Source organism: Adiantum capillus-veneris, chromosome 16, assembly GCF_014529385.1.
Source record: "Adiantum capillus-veneris isolate H3 chromosome 16, ASM1452938v2, whole genome shotgun sequence".
Lineage (NCBI taxonomy): Eukaryota > Viridiplantae > Streptophyta > Polypodiopsida > Polypodiales > Pteridaceae > Adiantum > Adiantum capillus-veneris.
The window spans coordinates 127,963,919-127,984,516 of NC_140946.1; the positions used below are offsets into that span (position 1 = coordinate 127,963,919).

At 45.8% G+C, this 20,598-nt stretch overlaps 1 protein-coding gene across 2 annotated transcripts in view; it reads right to left on the bottom strand.

Moving 5' to 3' along the window:
* The window catches only part of LOC147439846 (alanine aminotransferase 2-like), a 99,691-nt gene that overhangs the window by 24,114 nt on the left and 54,979 nt on the right, over positions 1–20,598 (bottom strand). Inside the window, exons 5-8 of one of the 2 annotated variants that reach the window (XM_086485582.1) lie at positions 8,680–8,741; positions 8,422–8,500; positions 7,997–8,101; positions 7,780–7,902 (exon numbers count right to left, since the gene is read on the bottom strand). In XM_086485582.1, the coding sequence (XP_086341708.1) occupies positions 7,780–7,902; positions 7,997–8,101; positions 8,422–8,500; positions 8,680–8,741 (369 nt within the window). The remainder of the gene's footprint in view (positions 1–7,779; positions 7,903–7,996; positions 8,102–8,421; positions 8,501–8,679; positions 8,742–20,598) is intronic. The other variant, XM_086485583.1, reaches the window with a different exon arrangement.

The following is a 20,598-nucleotide window of genomic DNA, read 5'->3' on the forward strand; positions in this document are numbered from 1 at the left end:
TCGCGCCAAAAGGCGTATGACGAGTACTTAATTAAATGGAAGGGCCAATCTGAAAGGTTTGCTACTTGGAAACCTGTTAGAGCTTTGAAGGCTCAGTATCCCCACTTCATTGATGAGGACATCAATGGTTCTTAAGGGGGGAAGTATGTTATGTCCTGCTCACAAGAGAGGGGATCTAGCTCAGATGCCGTCTGGATGGGCGTCCAGTGTCCCGGCGGACGTAGTGTGAACCCGGCCAGTGTGGCCGGCCATTATTATAAAAGGGAGGCCAAGGCCTCATTTACAGTTATCGACCCCCCTCATTTACATTTAAAAGAGGGATCTAGCTCACATGCCGTCGGGATGGGAGTCCAGTGTCCGGGCGGACGTAGTGTGAACCCGGCAGTGTGGCCGGCCATTATTATAAAAGGGAGGCCAAGGCCTCATTTACAGTTATCGACCCCACTGGCAGAGTGCCAATGGTTAGCCCGCAAGGCTAGGAGTGCGCGAGGTCACCTCGAGGAGGTGAGGCCGGATGGTATGGGACGCTCGGTCTTGCAGGTGCACGCCTACGTCCTCGGACGCTGGCCCCAGCACAGGGGAGCTGCCGGATGGTGGCTATGGTCGGGTGGTTCGTCCGACGGCATCTGTAGGCGGTCCGTGTGGCCAGGAGATCCTATCTCCGCGTTCGTTTTACGCTGGGAGGCTTTGCTTTTGGACCAGATGCTTTTAAGTTTCAAGGCTTTTCACTGTAATTGCTTTTTAGGTCAAGGGCCTTTAAATATGAGGTTAGGGCTCATTCTCTGGCAAGCTTCCTGGAGAAGGTGCAGAGTCTGGAGTAGCGGCTTGTACTGTCTTGATGCAATATAAAGAAATACCGAAAGAAAGGGGCGCCAAGGTTTGGGGTCAATACTCTCTGGGGTGGAATTCCACCACTCCGTGTCGCGTGTCGTCTCTCTCTTCCAGTTCAGTTGTTATTGAAGTGCTAAAAATCTGTTCAATCTGTTCTTTTCTATTGGCACGTGGTGCCCCTCTTGTGACATCTAACCAAATGCGTGAGCATGAAGCGTTCCCCTCTTCCCCTTGCCAAAAGCACCTGATTGTGTGCACACCTCTAGAGTGTTGACACTCCTTTGATCCATGCATCTAAAAACCCCGTCCGTTACAAAGTGCCCTCAAGGAAATCCCAATCAACTCTGTCATACACCTTCTCAAAGTCGAGGGAGTATCACAAGATCCTCTCCGCAAAGATGTGCGACGGAAGACGCCTCCCAAAAGGTCAAAATGTTGTCAAGGATACTGCACTCGTTGACAACACTTGTATGGATCTCATGTATAATGCTCTCGAGAAGTGGTTGTATCCTCGAACTCAGAGCCTTTGCTAAGAGTTTGTAGGCTAAGTTGAGAATAGTGATGGGACACACCACTGCCGAATCTCGTCCAAGAAGCCTCCCTCCTTGAGGATAAGATAGATCAAGGAGGGATAAGATAGATCAAGCCCTCACTCATGCTATCAAGCATCTCTCCAATGTGCAGAATATGCCGGTAAGCACTACAAAGATCGCGACCAAGCAGCTCCCAGCACTCCAAGAAGAAGTTGGGAGTCAAACCATCCTCCCCTGGGCAGCTACCCTAGGGGGCCTCATAAGCTCTTCTAGCTGGATAGGCGTCTCAAGCCTCTGTCGCATCTCCTCGGTGACTAAGCAAGGCATATGTGCCCAAACCTGGTCCCTGCATGTATCTTGACGCTCTGACTATGGCTCAGCTGAAAGCAACTCACGATAAAAGTCGGTAGCAATTGCACGCATATCCTCGGGCTCTAAAGCAACTGACCCATCGAGCTTCCTCAACTGACAAACACTGGTGCGCGCATGGCGAGGGCCCACAGTCTCAAAGAACTCACCAATAATTATGTCTCCTACCTGGGTCCACTGAGATGCCTGGCAATGAAAGGCAAACTCATGGCGCCACTCCTCAATGGTGACCAGCTCCTGTCGAGCTTGTTGCATCTGCTCCTCCATTCATGGGCTGCCAAGGTAAGCAATGCCCCATGGACCGACACAGCCGCTTCTCCTCCTCCTTGATCGCAGCTAAGCAACCTGCAAACTCTTGGAGGAAGACGCGACTAAAGCTCCGCAAGACAGGTGGCCACTCATCAAGGATACCCTGTGTGTCCAAACTCTTTGTCCTAAGAGCCACAACCTACTCTCTGAGCTCTGTATCCAGTAGAATCCTCTCTGGAATGCGCAATATGGCACACCCGCTCCTCTGTCTATCTGCCACAATAAGAATCATTGCCGCACAATCGAAAATAATAGTCCCTGCCAAAATGCATATAGATCCTCCCTTGACGTAGATGTGGTCACTAGCATAGAAGCGGTCTATCCTAGATAGATTGACATCCCCCACTCTGCGGTCAAATCGAAAGAAAGAGATCCTCTATCTAGGAATCCTCGTGTACAAATACATAGCAAGGAGCACTATGAGTGTCAGCAAAGAAGTATACCACAATGTGTCTACATCCAGCTGCATCGGGTGGTGTCACACTGAACTTGGCTAGTGGCCAAAGAGTCTAAATCAAGTCTGACACTCCCAGGTCCCTTGTGTGGTGCGAAAACTCTAGAGCCTAGACCTGGAGCCAATTTAGGATTGTATGCACAGAGTCCACTTTGTGTGATCTCTGCCGCACAACAGGAAGGAGAACCCAGCCGCTGTGTCCGCCTCTGGCGGCAAGAGAAGGTATACTCTAAAGCACGCTGCCTCGAGGTCGGGAGATGGGTTGCCGAGGAATCGAGTGAAGCCATGGTCGAAGAAGTCCCACCCTCGACGAATGTCAAAGTTGGTCACCTCGCGAGGGACTGACGCAAAAGGAGAAACCAGCACCAACAGTGGTGGCCTCAGGCTATCCCTCCCGAGCCAAACGGCTAGTAGCGAAAGCATTGCCAAGAGAACGTCGAGCTACAGAGGAATGTCCAATCCCCTGATCCTGAGAAGGAGTTCTAGAAGGGTCAAGAGAAGAAGTTGTGGCCTCGGTTTTGGGGGGGGGGGGGGGGGGGGGGGGGGGGGGGGGGGGCGGCGGCGTCAGAGTGGAGTGAGGTTGGCTGATCTGATGCAAAAACTCTAGGGCTGATCTGTTGATGTTGAAGGTGTCGACGATGGAAACGCTGACGGATGCTGAGGGAAATCGCTAGGGTGCTGCTAGGTACTGGGTACTAATCTTCTAATCTTCTGATGCTCCCAATAAGGACCAAGGGGTTGCTTATATATGTTCTTTCGCGATTTGTCCTACCTACTTTTATATAAATGTCATGTCAAATTCACTTATTAATAAATGACTTTTAGTGATTGTTTGTACGCCTATATGCTTAAGTGATTATATTGTGTAAGTGAGGGTATGCAACTATGACATGCTTGATCATGCACGCCCTTCTAGTGGCTCGTAAAATGCCAGGCTAGATCCTAAGCTTAACTAAGACCGACGCTAAATTGTGGCAGTAGCTTGTCCACGTGGCTCAAGTGCAATGTGCACGTGACCCCCTTGTTAAGGGTGAGACAAAATTGCCGAACTTCTTCTGGTAGATGCTTTCTGTACTTCTAATGCTTTGCGGATGCATAAACCAATGAAAACTCCTCCAAACTTACGAATACTGCAGATGTAGGTACTACTACGATGTAAATAACGACCACCCGAGTTACTAGGTAGCCTTACTATTGTCGCAGAATATCAGCCTTGATGTTGGCTTTGCCTTGCAAACAAGTACTACCACGTGAATAGACTTGTCATGAAGACATTGCGGGTGAAGATGAAAGGTAAGGGTGCTCGGAGGTATTTCCAATGGTTCCATGTCGACAAAAGTGGATGCACGCTACATGTGAATGCGAATGCAAAAGAGGGTTACAGATCCTTTCTTCAACTCCTTCCACATCCGCATACGAGGCAAGTAGGCCTTGCCGCTCAAGATCTCGATTTTCGTATATCCGATGTCGATCTTCATTCAAAGACATAGCGATGAAGACAAAAGCGCACATGATGAGCGATGGGCTAAGGGTGGACGTGGCTAAGAAGTCCCGGGCAAGGGCGCGAACCTTCTTTAAGACAAAAAGACTAAGAGAGGTTCTTTGGGTTCTTCATGCTTCCCTTGAGTTCGCGAAGCGGAAGCACGTCCAGAGCTCTAAAAGCAATGTCAGGTGCAGTAGAAAGGTTTAAGGATTTTAGCTCAAATCTAATACTCTATCCAAACACAAGGTTAGTTTACTTCACTTGAAAGAACTGAACTGAACACAATGAAAAGAGAGAGAGAGAGAGAGAGAGAGAGAGAGAGAGAGAGAGAGAATGTCGGGTCCCAACCACCCTCAATAGCCCCCTTGCCCAATTGCCAAAGCAAGTACTTGCACAAATGTTGATACAATGGCTAAATGCTGAATACTGAGTGCTCCATGCTGATGGTCTGCAAAAACGCTAGATAATGATGTTGATGCAAAAACGCTAGGGCTGATCTAGTGCAAGAGTGCTGGCTGATCTCATGCAAAGGCGCTTGCTGATCTAATGCAAAAACGCTTGCTGATCTGATGTAAAAACGTTGGCTGATCTGATGCAAAAAAGTTAAGGCTGATCTGCTGATGTTGAAGGTGCTGGTGATGGAAATGTTGATGGATGCTGAGGGAAAACTCTAGGGTACTTCTAGGTACTGGGTACTGAATTTCTGATGCTCCCAATGGGGACCAAGGAGTTGCTTATATATGTTCTTTGCAATTTGTCCTACCTACTAATTATAAATGTCATGTCAAAATCACTTATTAAAAAAATGACTTAAAGAAATCGTTCGTATGCCTATATGCTTAAGTGACTATATTGTGCAAGTGAGGGTATGCAACTATGACCTGCTTGATCATGCATGTCCTTCCAAAGGCTCACAAAGTGCTAGGCTAGATCCTAAGCTAACAAAGACCAACGCTAACTATAGCAGTAGCTTGTCCACATGGTTCAAGTGCAATGCACACGTGACAGATGCACAGATACCTGATGAAGCATAGACTCTTCAGAGTAGTTAAGATTCTTGAAGGCTAACTCAAATTCTTTAATGAAAGCAAGCGCCTTTGCAATGTCCGTGCCCTTTCCATCGAAGTAAGGAAGTTTCACTCTTGTCTCCAAGCTTGCAGGTTTCTTTCTTATTCTTCTCATTCTCCAATTTGTCTCCCAGCTTACAGGTTTCTTTCTTATTCTTCTCATTCTCTGATTTGTCTCCCAGCTTACAGGTTTCTTTCTTATTCTTTATTCTCCTCCTTCGTACGTAGCTCAGTTGACGAATGCTGAGAAGAGGCTATTGCATAGGGCTCCAAGAAAATAGCATTTCCGGAGAAGTCCAGCCCGATAATGCCCTTCCTTAATAGAAGTTCCTTGACAAAAACAATTGGATCTCCAAGATCATAACTATTGATAAACTCTTCAAAGTGAGATACCTTTGAATTTGTGATTGCCTTCCTAGCAACCACCAATTGCACATCAAAATCTGACACTAAATTCGTCATCTCTTTCAAACGTTGAAGAAGCTTCTTTGTCGATCCATCTTCTCTATAGTTGTGAGCATGAGATGACGATGGGAGTTGTTTCTCTATGTCGGCTAGTTGAGTTCTCATGGTTGCTACTCTTGAAGGAGGATTCTCTTTTTGAGGAAGTGGAATCCTTAGAATGACTATATGTGTCATTGACCTCAATCTCTCTCTATGGCTTGGCATCTTTATGGCAGAAAAAGTCTTCAAATCCAAGACCGTCTTCAATTATCCGGATGCTCTTATACCAATCAAACTCGCCCTTGACACACCACAGGCTTGTCACTACCAATTAACATTTATCGATCGGAGCTCAAGAGAGAGGGACATATGTGTAGAGATATAGCATAATATCTGCGTAGAGATATGGATAACTTGAAAGACTGAGAGAGAGATAGAGAGAAGATTGAGAGTAACACGGCGTTGACCCGGAATGGCCGCGCCCCTTCTCAAGAATATGTTTATTCCTCCAAATTAGATTACAAGTGTATAGGCCGAAAGTTCAGAATGGAATCGTCGTCAAACAAGTAGGAAAACAATCATCTTGGTTTCCCCTTGTTTGCATGTGTTGCCTTTACAAGTACATACAAGAGTTAAAGAAACACACTCGTTTGTGTGCCATCCCAAAGGCCTACCAATGGGTTGTCTTCTCTCGCATGTTGAATGCGCGAGAGTGATGTCCTTTGATGAAGAAAAATTCAGCAATGGCTTCCTCATGCGTTCTCCTTCATGCAACCACTTGCAACACCTCTTCCAATGTCTTCCTGCCTCACATAAACTTGAATGGGAGAGAGAGGTAGCATGTAGAGAGTGAGAGGGAGACAAGTAGCATGTAGTGGGCAATGATGATGGTAGCATAGAGGCTTCTTGGGCTGAAATTAGAGAGTAGTTTCAGCAATGAGGTGATCTCTAAAATGAGGGGAGAGGACCTGTTTAATAGATGAACTTGCCTTTTGAATAAAGAGGTTATCGCAAGTGTCTTGCCACTTGTCTAAAAAGATAAATTCTTCGACAAGTGTCCTTACATGTCTCAAGTGTCTTGGCACAAATTTTGACGAGTGTCTTTACACATGTAACAAGCGTCTTGACACTTTTGTCTTTCTTTTGAAATACTCCTTCTAGATTCTTCTAGCCCTTGACTAGAAGCTTCTAAACATTCTCGAATCTTCTAGAACATTCTAGAATTGGCGGAAAACTGACAACAAAGACATCAAAATGAGAATCAAATGACAGCTATTTTTGAGTAGAATACCTTATGCTCAAGCATTTTGAAAACAGCACTCAATGCAAGTCATCAGCATGGTTTATTTGGCATGCCTAAGGGAAATTCCATCCGCTCCATCTATATCTCTTTTCCAATAAGGTAAGCGGACATACTCCTTCATGCTTTTCAAGCATGTCAATGGCCATTCATACTTCCCCACTTAGGGATAGAAGTATTGTCTAATTAATCATGGTTCCGTAAACACACAAACACATGTCCAATTCTGTTATCTTTCAATCGGAAAGACAATATATGTGATCATTCTGTGATTGATGGGTTCATATGCAAAGGCTGGTGACACCTCTTTTGCATAATGTTCAAAGAGCATACGATCAAGACTTGAATCCATGAGATTATGAGCACACCAAAAGAAGTTAGCTCTGCTTGATTGTAGATGGCAAGAAGAACTAGCCTTCAAACAGGAAAAAATGTTATACATGTGTCAATGGGCTTGCTTTCTGTTTTTTTGGTGCTCTCAAACATTGCTGGGTATTTGTCTGCGACTTACCAGCATGTTACATTCATCGAGAATATATTGATTGAGATTGGGCATGGAGTCACTACATTAACAAATGCCCTCTTATAGAATCCTTTTAGTGGGTACTACTATCAACGTCTGGTGTACCAGGAGGGCCAAAGGTTCCAGCCCCCGCCGAAAGTCAATCTTTCTTCTATGCGATTCAGCGAGCCCTGCTCTACACCATTTCAACCAATACTTGACTGCCGAGTCTCTCACCTTCAGAAGGTGAGAAATGGTCAGATTGTCCCGAGGGAAATGTAAAAACAGCCAGTCCATTTTTTTATGTCTTCATTACGGTGCAATAGGTGTACGTAAATGTTAAGAGCACAAACTTGTTTACGGCATTGGCAATTATGTATAACGTTTTAAGATCCCTGTTTCAATGATGTTCGTTTTGAACATCAACAACGCTGATGTTTAAACTTTAGAGTGATTTATTTTTACAAGTGTGACAACAATTAACAACCATTTTTCTTACAAGTGTCCCATCATGAAGAGCAATAGAAGCTGAATATAAGGGGTACTGTGGAATAGGACACATGATGCCATCTTGCTGATTTCTTATTGTCAGCTGCATCATCATGTGGACCTGCCGCAAAAAAAGCCAGTATTATCAAACTGAGACAAAACATTGACTTTATACTAGAATCATATCTGGTTGACAGGACTGGTGTATTGCATACCCCAGGGCTGGCTCCGTCAGTAAGGAAAATGTCTTCTGGATCTGAAGGATACCCATCACGTCGCTCTATACCTTCTGCAATAGTGGCCCTTAAAGCTTTCACACCCTTCACAAAAGCAAAAAATTGTGTGAACGTGGAAGAAGACAGGCTATACAGCTCCCGATTAGCAACTTAGAGTTTCTGGAAACTACTTCATGACTGATACCTTTGTACATCTTTGTTTTGACACAATAATAATGGTGACAAGCATCCAAAAGGAAAGCTGGCTAGCTTGGGAAAGAGATTATGGTAGGACAATAGTATCTTCTCCTTGGATTAGGTTATAAGCTACATCTTTAACTAAGCTATTACACAGAAGTGTCCTAGACTATTTCGAGAAAATGCTGGTATTGTCATTTTAACTTACAGAAATAAGCATAACTTACCTTGCTGTGGCTATATGCTCCAGTCGCCCTTCCTGGTATGCTATTAATTATCTTCTCTGCCCTTGCAATGGAATCAGAACTGCAGGCAATAAAAGATGTTTCTGTAAGGCCTGATAAACCTTTCAAGCTTCTACTTGGTTAAGATAGCCACCCCCCAAACTAAAAATTTCAGGGAAACATGAAGTGTACTGCCACACACCAAAACTACATTTTTCTAGCTAAATCTTGAAAAACTGGAGCGCATTTTGACGTATCCACCTGAAAATACCATGTGTTTCATCTTTATCCAGAAGGCCAGGATAATCGCACAGAGCTGCCACCTGCCAGTAGGAAACATGTAAGCCTGTGAGTAAAGCATTGAATTTAGATGGAAATGCCATCACTTGACAAAAATTAACCTTGTCAGGTCAAAACTTTGCTATTTCAAAGAGGGAATTACTCAAGCTTAATCCAAAAAATCCTAGAGTCTGCGCGCTGCTGCTGTTACTGCCTGGTACACGAACCCTAAAACACAGAAGCGCGAGCACCTCCACCTATCCCAGCCTGGTGTGCAAACCCTTAAACACAGCAGCGCGAGCACCTATACTTGCCCATCCTGGTACACGAACCCTAAAACGCAGCAGTGTGCGAAACACATAGCAGTGTGCAAACCCCAAAAATGTAGCAGCTACACCTGCACCAGACTCTCATGGCAGCCTTGCCAAACGACAGTGCTTGTTCCTCTGCTGGTTGTGGTTGCATCCCCTCTCATTGGGGGGTTGGTGTGGTCGTGAGATAGGGAGAAGTATGCGCAGCTGGGGCTGGCTATTACAGGGTTTTGGGTACATGTATTTTATGCGAAGCCTCACACGGGGTGCCTGAGGATGGACCAACCAGTCGATGTCGGGGATGACAATATTTATGAAACCGCGCCTAAATCGAAAGCAACATTTAGGAGGAGGTTTCGAGAGAGCCACTATCACCTTGTTCTGTGAGAGCAGAGAAACTTTCTAGAGTCAGAGATGACTTAATGTATGAGAAGGTACAGGTGATGATTAAGGCAGAGCTAAGCCTTTTGAGGGGTGCCATCAAGGAAGACAAATGCGGAAACTTACAAAAACGCTATGTGTGCAGATATGAGGAAAGAATTGGACAAAGAGATGCCTAGTAAGCGTGACGAAATGTACACATCATTGAAGGAAAAAATGCAGACGATTGTGAGGGCAGAAGTGAATGTAATGGAATGTATGATGCAGAAAAGATTGGAGGATGCACTTGCTGCGATTGAATCCTGGAAATAAAAAATGGAAGAACGCATGAATGAAAAGGATGCATTGATTGAAGCACTTAAGGGAGACCTCACAGCTTGCAAAAATACCCACGCAAAGGAGGGAGAAAATCAACCCTCAATGATAAAGGAGCTCGAAAGCATTAAGGCACAAGTGAAAACTCTACGAGAAGAGGAAGAGCAAAAGGCACGAACAACCTCTTCATGGGCGGAGCACCTATTCAAAGCACAAGAGAAGGTTGATAAGGCTGAAAAGTGGATCGAGGACGCAAAGAACGGAAAAGATAAGATGCCTGAAGCCACACCAACATCCACTAGAAGAAGAAGTGCAAGAGCTCTTGAACCGAGTGGGTATTTCTGAACCCACACACACAGGTAAGTGATGAGAAAGGAAGGCCCAAGGAAAGAGCACTCATTATACGTTTCCCTACACTGGAAGCTAGGAAGGAATTCCTGAAGAAGATACCAACACTCAAGCAAACTGGGATATTTTTGGGTGAAGACCTCACTCTTACATAGGTAGCACACATGCAAGAGCTGATGCCAGAGATCAAGGCGGTGAGGAAGAAAGGGAAAATCGCTTTCTACAAGGGAGGGAGAGTAGCAGTGTTGGAAAAACGCACCACAAGACGGTGCGACTCGTGAGACGTATGGGACCAACCTTAAAACGGCAGCATGGAATTCTAACAGACCAATGAAGCTAGATGTAGGCACATTTGAGGATAGCTTTAGGGGAAGAGACGTTATTTTTCACTTGGAAATGCATCAGACTCCTGGCGGCACATTACCTAGAGTGACGGGATACCATTGGGAGACTACTTGTATGCATGAAGTGAGATCAACACATAGAGGACGGGGGTCAGGAGGTGTGGCAATCCTATTCAAGGAGGAGCTGCAATCCCTCATTCGTATTGTTCGGAAGGATGTGTAGGCGAGATATATGTGGGTGAGAGTGAGGGCGGAGACAAGGAGGCCACACTACATTGCAATATGCTATTTTGCCCCCATCACATCTCATCATGTATCGCCCGGGGGGAGTCACCCTACATGATATTGGATGAGGATATGTGGGAGTTCTCTAGGGATGGAGATGTCATTCTTCTGGGAGACTTTAATGCCAGGACGGGCCAGTCTCAGACAGCTTTCTACAATACCTCAAAGGAAATGTTGAGAGAATTGGTTGTCAATGATATGGGATTGACCAAGAGTTCGTAGGATGAAGAGCACACTAGATATGGGGAATATCTGACAGATTTGGGAATTGCACATGGACTAGCCATCTTGAATGGCCTCCAAAGATTTCCAGCATCAAGTGGGTTCACTTGTTTTCCTCAAAGAAATGGGGCCAACACAATGGATTATGTTTTGGCTCAGCCCAGTTTCATACCCTCTATTCAGGACTTCACGGTCGGGCCCAGGCCTACTGGGGTAGCAGTAGATCATGCTCTCCTCATGTTTACCGTCTCATTCCCGTTCACAATGCTTGACTGGCACAGACACCTAACGCATACCCGATACGCTTTTACTTCAAAGACAAAATCTGTCTACAAAGATGGTATCTACAGACGCTTATGCACAAAGGATCCGGGGAGACCTTTAGGGGAGCTCACTTATATATTGACAAAGACACTACAAGATGCAGCAACAGAGGCAAACCCACACACTGAGCTTGGGCAGCGACGACGTTCTTGAAGCACACCCCAAAATAGCTAATATGATGAGGAGTGCAAAGAGGCCAGAGCCCGACTTCTAAAGAAGGTACTTCTAGGAGTCATTGCTCACAGGCAGGCCACAGTCACAGATTGCTTGTCGGCGTTTGGTACGACAGAAGAAGAGGACATTTCTAGCTCGGCTAGAGCAAGATTTATATCAAACTTCAGTTGTGTTTTAGCCAAGATTCAAGCGAGGCATGCCGACTCTCCATGAGCCCCCCCCCCCCCCCCCCCCCCCCCCCCCCCCCCCCCACCCACCCACCGGTCATCACTTCTACGGAGGTATGGGGGCAGTGTGCATCATCTCTCTACATAGTCTCGCAGCATCCACCTCTTCCGGATCTGCCAGAGCCATGCCCACATACATGTGCTTTCTTTACCACCAAGAAAGTAAAGAAATCCATTAACAGGATGAAGACTAGGAGAGCACTGATGCATGGAGATGTATGGAAAGGCCTCTAGTCTCTATGATCTCTCGGATGATTCGGGCTAAGGCCCGAGTGCCACATGAGATTATTCGAGCTGAGCTAGCTGCCCCCCTTCTTGTAGTTGAGGCCCTTACTAGATCATTTTCCTTCATGCATAATTAATGGGACCTCCCCAAAGACAGATATGCTCGGCTAGCCCTTGAGTCATCCCGACAGCTAGCGGATACAACATGCTGGTATGGGCAGATGACATCATGGTTTCAATCACATGGCTTCAGCATGGATAGACTACCTCCATTCGATTACTCCTTGGATGCACCCTCCCTTTCTCTCACACGGACAGAGATCACTAGACTTATACGTCAGGATTTGATTCAACTAGATACCAGAAGCACATGGATACAGCCGATACAAGAGTTGGGCACGAAGATGGCTTTTATAGAGAGCATCTTCTCCAACTAACAAAGGATGGATATGTGATCAGACCGGCCTATATGGACACGCATTTATCCTATGGGATATGATGTACTATTGATCAGATGCGCACATCATCGCATCAGCTAGAGATTCAGACTGGCAGATTTAGGAGAGTACCAGCAAAAGCCACGATATGCCAGTTGTGTCATATAGAGCCAGAGATAAGAGTTACATCACATTTGTCATTGTCCGGTATACTATGAATACGAGGCCACTTTCACTGTCTATTCAGAGAGGGCTTTGGACCATTGGCTAGAGTCATGAGATATCAGGATCAGAGATGCCTCGGGTTGTTTTGCTAGAGCTACGCAGAAACACGGAGAGTCTCTTGAGGAGACCCCGCATTGGGAGACATTCATAGAGGGAGATCACTGACTTCTTTAGAGCAAGGACTCAGCAGCCAAATGAGCATGCTTCACAGCAGACTTCATAGCCCACTTCTACTAGAGGTATATTAGTGGAAAAAGCCACTGAGCTCAGGAGAGCTAGACGCCCACGACGCGCATCTACATGGGCGACCATGACATCAACGGAGGCTCCATCAAAGAATCATGACTATTCTAGCATGACATGGGAGACGCCCAGTACAACTATTTACAGAGGCAAACATTGCTGAAGATCTTCAAAGACCGATGCAATATTTTCTCGCACAACGCCCGATGCGAGGCATCCTCGGGCATTGGTGATGATTTCAATCTGATGATTTTAGTCTTTTAGTTTAGCCTTTCACTTTACTTGATTTTATTTTTGTACCTAGACGTTGGATTAGATCTACAAGGATTGTATCAGTTTGGTCTCACAGGTTATTTCGGCCTTTTGAAGACGTTTAATATAACATTTTATTTCATCTCTCTCTCGCAGCAGCAGCATCCCATCACGTAAGGTGCTCTATCGCAGCAGTATCCCATCGCGTAAGGTGCTTCCATCGCGTAAGGTGCTCCAGATATCGCGTAAGGGGCTCCAGCCAACCATGGCATAAGGTGCAACCATCGCGTAAGGGCAACTGATACAGAGAAGTTGTGCACACGCAAAGGTAGCAAACCAGGCAGCGCAAAGTGAAGGGGCAGGGCTGCCAAATTTGGGCGCCACCACAGCTGCAGACAGGCGCTGCCTTTATCGAAGATTCCATAGGTAGCAAGGGTCGCCCCATTTGTGGCTCGGGTTCGATGGATCCGCCTACCGAAGGGGAAGGGCCGGGTGTGGATAGCTACACCACCCCAAAAAAAACAACAGCTACATTTAAACGGAGAAACAGAGATACTGTACTATCACCAGGATCCTTACGAGTTGGGAAAACCTCCAGGATACATGATGAGCTACTGATGGAGAAGGTCCAGGTGATGCTCAAGTCAGAGCTAAACTATATGAGGGATGACATCAGGAAGGAAATGCACGCGAGCGCTGAGAGCTACAGGACCTCCATGTATGGAGACATGATGAGAGAACTAAGGAGAGAGATCCAGGGGAAACAGAATGAGGAAATTTAGATCTTGAAAACGGAATTACGAAACCTAACCAAGGCCGAAGTAAATGTAGCAGAATGCGTTATGCAAAAGAAACTTGATGAGGCAGTAGCAAGTTTTGAAGCATGGAGAACAAATATGGAAAAGCACATGGGGGAAAAAGATGCAATAATCGAGGAGCTAAAAGGAGACCGTGCGGCTTGCCAATCTGCAACTAAGGAGAAGGGAGACGACCAACCTTCGGTGCTGAAGGAGCTCGAGGACATGAAGGATCATATGAAAGCTCTACGTGAAGGAGATGAACAGAAATCGAAAACGGCATCTTCATGGGCGGAACGTCTTTTTAAGACACAAGAAAAGGTTGATGAAGCACAGAAATGGATTGAGGATGCGAAGAAAGGGAAGGCCCAGATGCTCGAGACCACACCTACTTCTACCATTATTAATATGACCATTGAGGAAGAGCAGAAAAGGAAGAATCGGGCTCTGCATGTGCGGGTCACATGAGTCAAAGACAGAGAGAATGTAGATGAAGAAGTGAAGGAACTGCTACAACGCATGGGCATCACAGAGCCTACTCACACAAGTGCATGGAGAGTGGGCAAGAAAGGAATCGATGGGAAGGGAAACGTAAAGGACCGGGCACTTAGTCTTCGCTTCCCGAATATAGAAATAACGAAAGAATTTCTATAGAAGAGGCCAACTCTTAAGAAAACCGGTATTTTCCTCGGAGATGACCTTACATTGGCACAAGTGGCACACATGCAAGAGTTGACGCCAGAGATAAGCGTAGCAAGAGAAAATGGGAAAATCGCCTTTTATAAAGGAGGGAAAGTAATAATTCTGGAAAAGCGCTCAGCATGACCGTGCGAGACCTATGGGGCCACGCTCCAGATAGCGGCGTGGAATTGTAATGGGTCATATAGGCTAGAAGTAGCTGCCTTTGAAGACAGCTTTAGGGACAGAGACATAGTTTTCTACTCAGACACACACCAGATACCGGGACAGCGTATGCCACATGTGAAGGGTTATTTATGGAAAACAGTTGGTCGACCAAACAAGAGATCTCTACAGGGTAGCCGGGGGTCAGGAGGAGTAGCAGTCTTATTTAAAGAGGAGCTGAAACCACTACTACAGATTATCAAGAAAGATGAGCAAGCAAGGTATGTGTGGGTGAGAATGAGAGCCGAGACAGGTAGATTTCTATATATCGCTATATGTTACTTCCCTCCAAGTACCTCAGTCTACTCCTCCCCTAAAGGACAATCCCCTTTCTCCATATTGAATAATGACATATGGGAGTTCTCTAGAGATGGAGACATAGTTCTCTTAGGAGACTTTAATGCCAGAACGGCCAACTCTCAAGCAGTATTCTATGATACTTCTGAGGAAATGCTCAGAGAAGTGGGTTGGGATTGCAGTGGATCATGCTCTCTTGACCTTATCAATCTCCTTCCAATACAATGCCTCTCAAGTACAAAGGAAGAAGACACACACAAGATATACTTTCACGCCAGAAACTGATTCAGTCTATGTGGAAAAGATCTATAATAGGATGCGGGCAGCCGAGCCAGTATATACTGTAGAGGAGATTACTTCTCAGTTAACAGAGATACTACATGGAGCAGCACAAGAGGCATACCCACATACTCAACCTGATCAGAAGAGAGGAGCTCGGAACATGCCTCAACACAGTTGGTATGACGAGGAATGTAGAGAGACAAGAATCCAAGTCCAGAAAGAGCTTACACTTGGGATCATCACATATAAGCAGTCTCGGATTGCTCTTCGGCATATAGTACGTCGCAAGAAAAGGACATTTTTAGCCAAACTAGAGAAGGATTTATATCAGCTCTTCTTGAGTCAGGACTCAGATGAGGCATGGCGTTTATTTCACGAGCACTCACCGCCTCTGACGATTACTTCTCCTGAGATTTGGGGTCAATATGTAACATCATTATATATGGTATCTGGACAACCTCCATTACCAGATCCGCTAGAGCCATGCCCTGCTACTAGTACTTTCTTTAATACGGAAATGGAGAAAAAAGCCATTGATAAGATGAAGACAAGAAGAGCATATGATCATGATGGTTTAGTAGCAGAACATCTAATCCATGCCAAGGATCTACTTTCAGAAGTCCTTCCTCGTCTGTTTAATCGGGTCATGTGTGAAGGATTACCTGAATCTTGGAAATTATCTACTATCGTACCTATTTTCAAGTCAGGGGATCCTATGATACCCGGGAACTACCGTACCATTATGGTAGGTCACGCATTGACCCGACTGTACGCATCCATTCTTGAACAAAAATTGAGAAGATGGGCAGAGAATGAGGGCATAAGGGCAACAAGACAAGCTGGATTCAGGAGGGGTTATTCCATTTTAGATCATATTCTTACGCTCAGAGCCATTATTGAGGAAAGTAGAGCAAGCGGGAGAAGGATGTATTGTTGCTTTGTGGGTTTTCGGAAAGCTTTTGATACAGTACCAAGGGCCAGATTGATGCGCAGGATGCAAGAGTTAGGGGTCCCCAAAGAGATTATTTAGGGGATCATGGCGTTATACGGGTCAGTAACTGGTTATGTACGTACTCCAGAAGGGGATTCCGACATTGTTCATTCGACTGTTGGAGTAAAGCAGGGATGTCCACTGTCCCCTACTTTATTTGGTATGTACATAGATGAGGTATCAGATTACATTGATAGAGAGGGTGACAAAGGTGCTCAACTTGCAGGGTCATGGATCCCTTTGTTGTTGTATGCAGATGGTATTGTATTGATAGCAGAATCACCAAATGGAATGCAGAGGCAGCTAGATGCTTTACATAAATTCGCGGAGGACAGTGGACTGTCGGTAAACTTGGGTAAAACCAAAGTTATGGTGTTTAACACCACACCGCAGTGGGTTAGGAGATCGGCACCTACATTTACATATGGACAGGATACAATAGAGTACACAGATGCATACACATACCTTGGTGTGGTATTTGCAGGACCGAAGTTTACTCTTAAGAAAGCATCGGATGCTAGATTATCCAGAGCCTCTGCGGCGTTGAGAGGGTTGGAGAGGATGTGTTCACAAGTGCAGTTTCAGGAACCACGAACAAAACTTTGGCTCTTTGATACTGTGGTGGCTTCGGCTATGCTTTATGGGGTCCAGATTTGGGGACCATCTGTGGATCAGGATAATTGGAAGTCAATGGAGAGACCTTTGGTATCTATGATTTCCCGAATGATTAGAGCCAAGGCCTCCGTACCACACGTGATTACCCGAGCGGAACTAGCTGCGCCTCTGATAGAAATTGAAGCTCTTACCAGATCAGTGTCCTTTATACATGGTTTGTGGGATACAAATAATTGCCGATATACTAGACTGGCCCTCGAATCCTCTCGACAATTAGCAATGAAAGGGGATACATCATGCTGGTATGCATAACTGTCCTCGTGGTTTCAGAGACACGGGTTCAGTATGGAAAGATTACCCCCCTTCCAATACTCTCTTGAGGCTCCATCACTGGCAATTACACGAAGGGAGATTAATAAAATCATCCGTCAGGATCTTATACAGTTGGATACTAAGAGGAAGTGGGTAGACCCTACACAAGAATTGGGCACGAAGATGGCCGACTACAAAGAAAACTTCCTACAGCTATCTGAAGATGGATTTGTGATTCGCCCGAGCTACATGGATACCCACATGTCTCATGGTTTGAGATGTGCTATTGGTCAGATTCGTACATCCTCACACCAACTGGAAATTGAATTTGGCAGATTTAGAGGAATCCCACCTGAGAGCAGAATTTGGAAGTTATGTGGAATGGAGCCGGAGACAGAATTACACTACATATGCCATTGCACCGTATACTATGAGATACGTGGGTGTTTCCATTGCCTATTTAAAGAAGGCTTTGGACCTCTAGATAGAGTCATGCAATACCAAGATCAAAGATGCTTAGGCTTGTACCTACTGGAACTACATCGGCAGAGGGATAATCTAATGAGAAGACAAAGAGCACTATAGCCTCAAAGGCAGATCATAGATTTCTTCAGATTGAGAGAAGCAGGAGTGGAAGGAGAAGCAAGAGGCCAGCAGCCAGCAGCCAGCACAAAGGAGTACCCACATTCATACCAAAGGCACCCTCATTGACAGGGCGATTGAGCTTAGGAAATCAAGACGACCACGACCGAGATGCAGAAGCACACTTCACCGGAGGAGACTACAACAAAGGATTAGAAGCATTCTAGCCAGACACCCAGAATGCTCCTAAGAAGTTTATTTAATACTTTGTATCTAGTTTTTCACATTTATTTTCACATTTTCACGCTTTTCACGCTTAGTATTTTAGTACTAATGTACCCAGACATTGCAACAGATTCACCACTTCTGTATCAGTTTGGTCTCATAGGTCATTGTGGCCTTTTGAAGACGTTAATATAACATTTCATTTCATCTCATCTCTCTCTCTCTCTCTCTCTCTCTCTCTCTCTCTCTCTCTCTCTCTCTCTCTCTCTCTCTCTCTGTGTGTGTGTGTGTGTGTGTGTGTGTGTGTGTGTGTGTGTGTGTGTGTGTGTGTGTGTGTATGGCAGAGCTTGGTACAACAGGTTAGAGCATGGTTCGAAGCACATGGCCTTGATCTTGAGAGCCTGCCACCTTTCCAGTATGACCCCGACTCACCCCAGGTTCATCTCTCATGCAGTGAGAGAAACATTGTGCTCCGACAGGATCTTTGGCAGCTATACGTCAGAAAAACTTGGATCACATCTCCCCTTCAGCGGAGGATGTCACAATAGAAAAATCATTCCTTACTATATTGGAGGACGAGTCCATACAGCAACCACGCTATATGGACATTAACATACCACATAGCTCACGAGTGGTGATTGGTCAACTCAGAGTATCATCACACAGGCTAGAGATAGAGGTGGGGCGCGCTCATGACATTCCCATGGGGTCTGTCGAGTATGCAGAGAGTAGGTGGAGAGTAGATGTAGAGCTTACCATGATATTAGAGGCATATACGAGTCACTTTTCAGAGGGCAGCCTACCCTCCGCGAAATCCTCAACTCTCGAAATCAGAGACAGTTAGGGCACTACCTGCTGGATATATAGAGTCACACAGACACACTTCTACAACCACCTACACAGACACTTTTGGGGGGGGGGGGGAGGGGGGGTCAACTTACAGACTTTTTCCAGAGGACCACACCCCCTCCACTCCCAGATCCACCAAGAAGAGTGACTCTCCAACAGGCTGAGACAAGCCGGGCCAGACGACGCCCACGCGTTGCTAGATGCCCGGCCCCACGACTCCACCGCAGACAGATTGAGGAGATCTAGACCCGAGCACGTTGAGCTACTGAGGAGAGATGAGCCCAGAAGATGGCTCACCCCGCTAGCCCTTGCTCGCGATCCTCCCATGTACCACATTGTACACCACCTATTAACACAAGATGGAGCTAGCTAGCTTAGTGCATTTGCATGGTTGTACTACCCAAGCACATAGACATGCACATACCCCTAGTACTAGAGATCCATTCCCCCCATAGATCCTATCATAAACCAAGGGTTTATATCCTTATCCTTATCCTTATTTTGTACCAGTTTGGATTGTTTTGTCTTTTCCAATAGATGGAGGACAAACACACATGTAAATTTGATTTGTCTCATAGACCAACTTTAGCCTCACATAGACGTTGAAAATCTCTCTCTCTCTCTCTCTCTCTCTCTCTCTCTCTCTCTCTCTCTCTCAACTCAGTAGCCGGATGAGCACGCTTCGCAACAGACTTCAAAGCCCACTTCTACCAAAGGTATATTAGTGGACAGAGCCATTGAGCTCGGGAGAGCTAGACGCCCACGTCTACGGAGGCGACCACGACATCGACAGAGGCTCCACCAGAGAATCATGACTATTCTAGCACGACATGGGAGACACCCAGTACGATTATTTACAAAGGTGGACATTCACGAAGCTCTTCAGCGACCGATGCAATACTTTCTCGGACAACGCTCGATGCCGGGCATCCTTGGGCATGGATGATGATGATGATATTTTTCAGGCTGACCAGTTGAGTCTTAGTTTTATTCTTTCACTTCATTTTATTTTTGTACCCAGACATTGGATTAGATTCACAAGAATTGTATCAGTTTGGTCTCATAGGTTTGGCCTTATGAAGACATTTAATATAGCATTTCATCTCTCTCTCTCTCTCTCTCTCTCTCTCTCTCTCTCTCTCTCTCTCTCTCTCTCTCTCTCTCTCTCTCTCTCTCTCTCTCTCTCTCTCTCTCTCTGTGTGTGTGTGTGTGTGTGTGTGTGTGTGTGTGTGTGTGTGTGTGTGTGTGTGTGTGTGTGTGTTAGGTGCAGAACTGTGCTCCGAACTGTGCTCAAGGTAAGTGCTCCGAACTGTGCTCAAGGTTCCTTTTGTTCTTATGGAAGGGAGAGCCTTCCGTTCTTAATGAGAGAGAGTAATGATCACAAACAAAGTGACTGGACATTGTGCGTGCAAGTGTATGAGACTGAGAGATAGAGAGAGAAGAAAATACGACACTAGAGACCACGTAAAACCCTCCTCCGAGGGCCCCACTCTCGTCGACGAGAGTGGTCTACTATCGATTGCACAAACTGAATGCATGTGACTAACAGGTCTAGGTTAGATCGATGTCGACGACGGGGATGACGAGACCGATCTAAGGCATGAAATCCGCTACTCTTTATCTGCTGTCCAAAAACGCTAATGGGCTGAAATCTGCTGTCCTTCTACGGCTGTCCAAAAACGGTAATAACTGAGTTCTGCTGCGGCTGAAAACGCTATGAAAAGCGCTGCCCTTG